Source organism: Monoraphidium neglectum (genome assembly GCF_000611645.1).
Source record: "Monoraphidium neglectum strain SAG 48.87 unplaced genomic scaffold scaffold01896, whole genome shotgun sequence".
NCBI classification, from domain to species: domain Eukaryota; kingdom Viridiplantae; phylum Chlorophyta; class Chlorophyceae; order Sphaeropleales; family Selenastraceae; genus Monoraphidium; species Monoraphidium neglectum.
In genome coordinates, this window is record NW_014011732.1 from 1 (window position 1) to 4,092 (window position 4,092).

General features: G+C 68.9%; 1 protein-coding gene across 1 annotated transcript; it reads right to left on the reverse strand.

Annotated features, from left to right (window-relative positions):
- Positions 1–26: 26 nt before the first annotated feature.
- On the reverse strand, positions 27–4,077 carry MNEG_9321 (hypothetical protein; the record flags this gene model as incomplete). The annotated part of the gene is made up of 3 exons (XM_014042205.1): positions 27–2,230; positions 3,102–3,450; positions 3,875–4,077. Coding segments are annotated over 3 exons (2,756 nt in total), but the record flags the coding sequence as incomplete, so codon positions are not given.
- Between the last annotated feature and the right edge of the window lie 15 nt (positions 4,078–4,092).

The window sequence follows — 4,092 nt, forward strand, 5'->3', positions numbered from 1 at the left end:
CCGCCGCGCCGCGCGCCGCCGCAGACGGCAGCTCCACGCCCGCGGCGCCGCCGTCGCCGCCGCCGCTGCTCTCCCCTTCCAACGCCGCCGCAGCGCCCGCCGCCGCCGCCGCCGCCGTCGCCGCGGCCTCGTCCGCGGCGGCCCAAAGGCGTGCCTCGGCATCGCCGGCCAGCGCCGCCACCCAGCCGTCCCCTGGCACATGCCCGAGCCGCGCCATCGCCCACAGCACGTTTGCATGGTGCTGCGCGTGCGAGTCCGCCAGCAGCGCCGCGGACGCGCCCTCATACAGCCCCATCCACGCCGCCCCCGGCCGCACCCCCAGCCGCGCAGCGCTCAGCAGCACATTACTAAGCTCCTGGGGGTTCATCTCGCCCATTCGCGCCGCGGCTGCAGAAAACAGCGCCTCCACCGCGGCGCCGCCGCCCGCCGCGCCGCCTTTGCTGCCGCCGCCGGCGGGCAGCAGGCAGCCGAGGCCCCAGAGGGTGGTGCTGAGCTGGCGGGCCGTGTAGGCCGCCGCGCGGCCCTGCGCCACGGCCAGCCCCGAGGCCACCCAGGCGTCGGTGAGAGTGCGCACGTCGGGCGCGCTGCCGTGGGCCTCGCGCTCCCGCCGCTGGCCCCGCTGCTGCTGCTGCTCCTGCTGCTCCCGCTGCTGCTCCTGCGCGTACTCCTGCTGCTGCGGCTCCTGCTGCGGCTGATCTCGCGTTGGTGCACTTGGCCGCCCCTCCTCCCCACCGCGCGACAGAGCCTCAGCCTCCTTCCCTGATTCACCATCAGTGCCGTCGCCGCAGACACCAGCGCCGCTTCCCAGTGCCGCCGCCGCCGCCGCCCCCGCTGCAGCTTCCCCCAGCTGCCAGTCCACCTCAGCGGCCTCCCGCCGCAGCCGCCGCCGCCGCGCCATCCGCCCCAGCGCCCAGCAGCTGATGGAGAACGCCTGCTCGGGGAAGCCCACCAGCCGCGGCCGCGTGGCCGCCAGCCAGGCCGCCATCCACTGCTCCCCCGGGTCCCACCCCAGCGTCGCCGCCGCCCACACCATGTTGCTGCACCCCTGCGCCGTGCTGCGCAGCAGCCGGCGGGTAGCAGCCGCCGCCCACGCGCGCAGCCACGGCTCGGGCGGCGGCGCGCCGAGCCGCGCGGCGGCCCAGAGCGCGTTGCTCAGGTGCTGCGGCTGCGCCTCCGGCAGCGCGGGGAGGCTGGCCGCCCAGAACCCTGCAATCCAGAGCGCCGGCGGGCGGTGGCGCAGGCAGGCCAGACCATAGAGCAGGTTGGAGTGCACCTGGGAGCCCGCCGCGGGCAGGCAGTGCGCCGCCGCGTCGAGGAGCTCCTGCAGGCGCGCCGGCGACAAGCCGGGCACCAGCTCCGCCGCCGCCGCGCGTGGCCCTGACTCCACCGCTGCCCCTGTCAGCAACTCATCACCGGCAATGCTACTGCCGCCATTCTCAGTACCGCTGCTGCTGCTTGATGGGCCGGCTGCCTGCCGCTGCGGCTCCTGGCTGTGCGCCTGTGTGCTCGTCGTCGCCGCCTCGCGCGCAACTGCCGCCGCCGCCGCCCGCTCCTCCGGGAGCTGCGCCCACCGCGCCAGCGCCCACACAAACGACGACAGGTGCTGCCCCTCGAGCCGCGGCGCGTGCTGCAGCAGCGCGCCGGCCGCGCGGCGCATCAGCGGCGCCGGCAGGGGGCAGCCGGCCTTGGCGAGTGCCCACAGGCCGTTGGCGGTGCCCCGGGGTCCGAGGACTTCGAGCTTGCCGTCAAACAGCGGCAGCAGGCCGCGTGTGACCCACTGCCGCAGCTCGTCGCCTTCCTCCGCTGCCACTTCTGCCGCGGATTTCGACCAAGCAGGGGAGTCGGGAGGCACGAATTTGGCCGCTTTCGCGAGCAGCGCTGCGACGTGTATGGGGTTGAGGTCGGCCGCGTGGCGGTCGGCAGTGTCCCGCAGGTCCCTCCAGCTGCGGCAGCCGCTAATCTCGCGCGTGATGGCGCGCGCGCCCGCATCGGCGGGGATCGAGAGCTCCCACTCGGCCGCCAGGCGCCGGGCGGGCGGCCGCTGCTGCTGCCGCCTGTGTTGTGGCTTCGTCTGCTCGCGCTGCAGCTGTGTCTGCTGCTGCGCCTGCTGCACCGTTGCCTTGCAGACGCCCAGCACGCGGCGCCGCAGCCGCGGTGAAGTGGGTGGAGGCACCCCCACAGCATGCAGCAGCAGCACGGTTGACAGCAACGGCGTGTTGTGCGGCTGCACCTGCATGCAGGCCGCATGGGCGCGGCTGGGGGTGCCAGGACCATACGCCTTCATTCCGCAGTCACCGTGGCGCACGCATACCCTCAAAACAAGCGGTCGGTGCTGCAAGTGTGTCGTGAGTGGAACATCGATGGGAGGCTCCCCCGGGATATGATTGATGCTTGTCAGATCTTTAATGTGTGTAGCTTACGTAGCATTTGCCGCATGAAAGGAGCCGGTGATCGTGGGTGACTGCCGACCAGCTGGGTGGTGGTGAGTTTTCAGTGTTGCCGTCATCCTGCCGTGATCGCTAGCTGTTATATTCAAAGAGGCTGTTGTCCTGCCATTCATGGCATCTGCCTGGGGTTGAGCTTGAAACGGCCGTCGTCAGTCGTGGGGCTGCGCTCCGCCACCGTCGTAGGAAGCGCCTGCCTCCTGCCCTGGGATGTTCATGTTGTGTGGGCACCATGGGGCGCCGACTCAAATGTTGCCAGATGTTGCCAGTGCCGCACAAGGGGATTGCTGCATGGGTTTGAGTGTTTGACCGTTAAAAAGCGGCGTTAAAAGGGCGGCACATTCAAAATATCTTGGTCGACAAGAAGGCGAACATCGTCACAAGTGGTCCAAGAAAGGAAAAGGTTGATAGTATCACATGGCACTTGGGTTCGAGGGATGCGCTTCCCAGAAAGGCACCAGCAGGGATGACAAACGTGCAACAACAAAGCCAAGGCATCAACAGGGCAACCTCGCATTCCGCGCTCAACAGCCCAAGTGCTCATCCCAGGCATCCAACCGCAGCCGACAGGCGCAAAGCACGGCGAGGCTCCAACCCACGCGCCCACCGTCGCGCCGCGATGCCGCCGCAGCGCGGCCGGCGCAGCTACCCGCACACCTGCTTCGACACGTTCGTCCAGAGCTCGTGGGCCTGGTAGAACCGCTCGTGCGCGCCCGGCCTGGACTGCCGCGACGTCACAGTCCACGGCTTGGTGGGGGAGAAGTGCACCACGCCGGCCATCTCGTACAGCTCGTCGCGGCTGACCCTGCTCTTGAACGGGTACTGCAGCGGGTCGACGGCCGCCATCGCGTAGTGCAGGGAGAGGATCATGATGGTCTCCCCCCGCAGCAGCACGGCCTCGTCCTTGAACTCTATGTTGAGGAGGTCCATGTCGTACATGCCCACGTCCAGCTTGGGCTTGCCCCCCGGGAAGTACCTGTCCCAGATCCGCGTCCACAGCCGCGTGCTGAGGGGCATGCGGCCGGGCGCGGCGGGGAAGGGGTTTGCAGGAGCGGCCGGGGCCTGTAAGTTTAGAGTACAGGTGCATTTTATGCCCGGCCGACTCTGCGGCTCTTTTGCGCCTTGAGGGCCCTCAATTGCACCGCCCTCCGTACATCAAACCATGTTATTGCCAGTTTTGCAAAATTTGCCAAGGCTGGAGGCGTTGAGGCGCAAGGCGCATTCTGGTGTGCCAAACAGCACCCGCACAGCTGAGGTGCACCGCACGATGGAAAGCCCCTGGAAACAAATAGAATCTAAGCTGCTGGCAGCTGCGCTCCGCACGCCCCGAGTCACCCGTGTTCATCGCACACACGACACACGCGCAAACGCACGCACATACGCACACACAAGAACGCACCCAAAGCGAGACTGCACTCAGCCCCCCGTACCTGGGGTTGACCACCATGACTGCCGACGTGAACTTCATCTGCAGCCCAACCTGCGGCCCGTCGTTGGCCTTCCAGGTGGTGCTGCCGCAGCCGGGCTTGAGCACCCCGGGGTCCAGCCAGTAGGCGCGCGGCGCGGACAGGTCCGCCTCGGGCACCCCAAACAGCCAGTCCATGTTCTTCAGGATGATGCAGTCCGAGTCCATAAAGACCACCTGGGG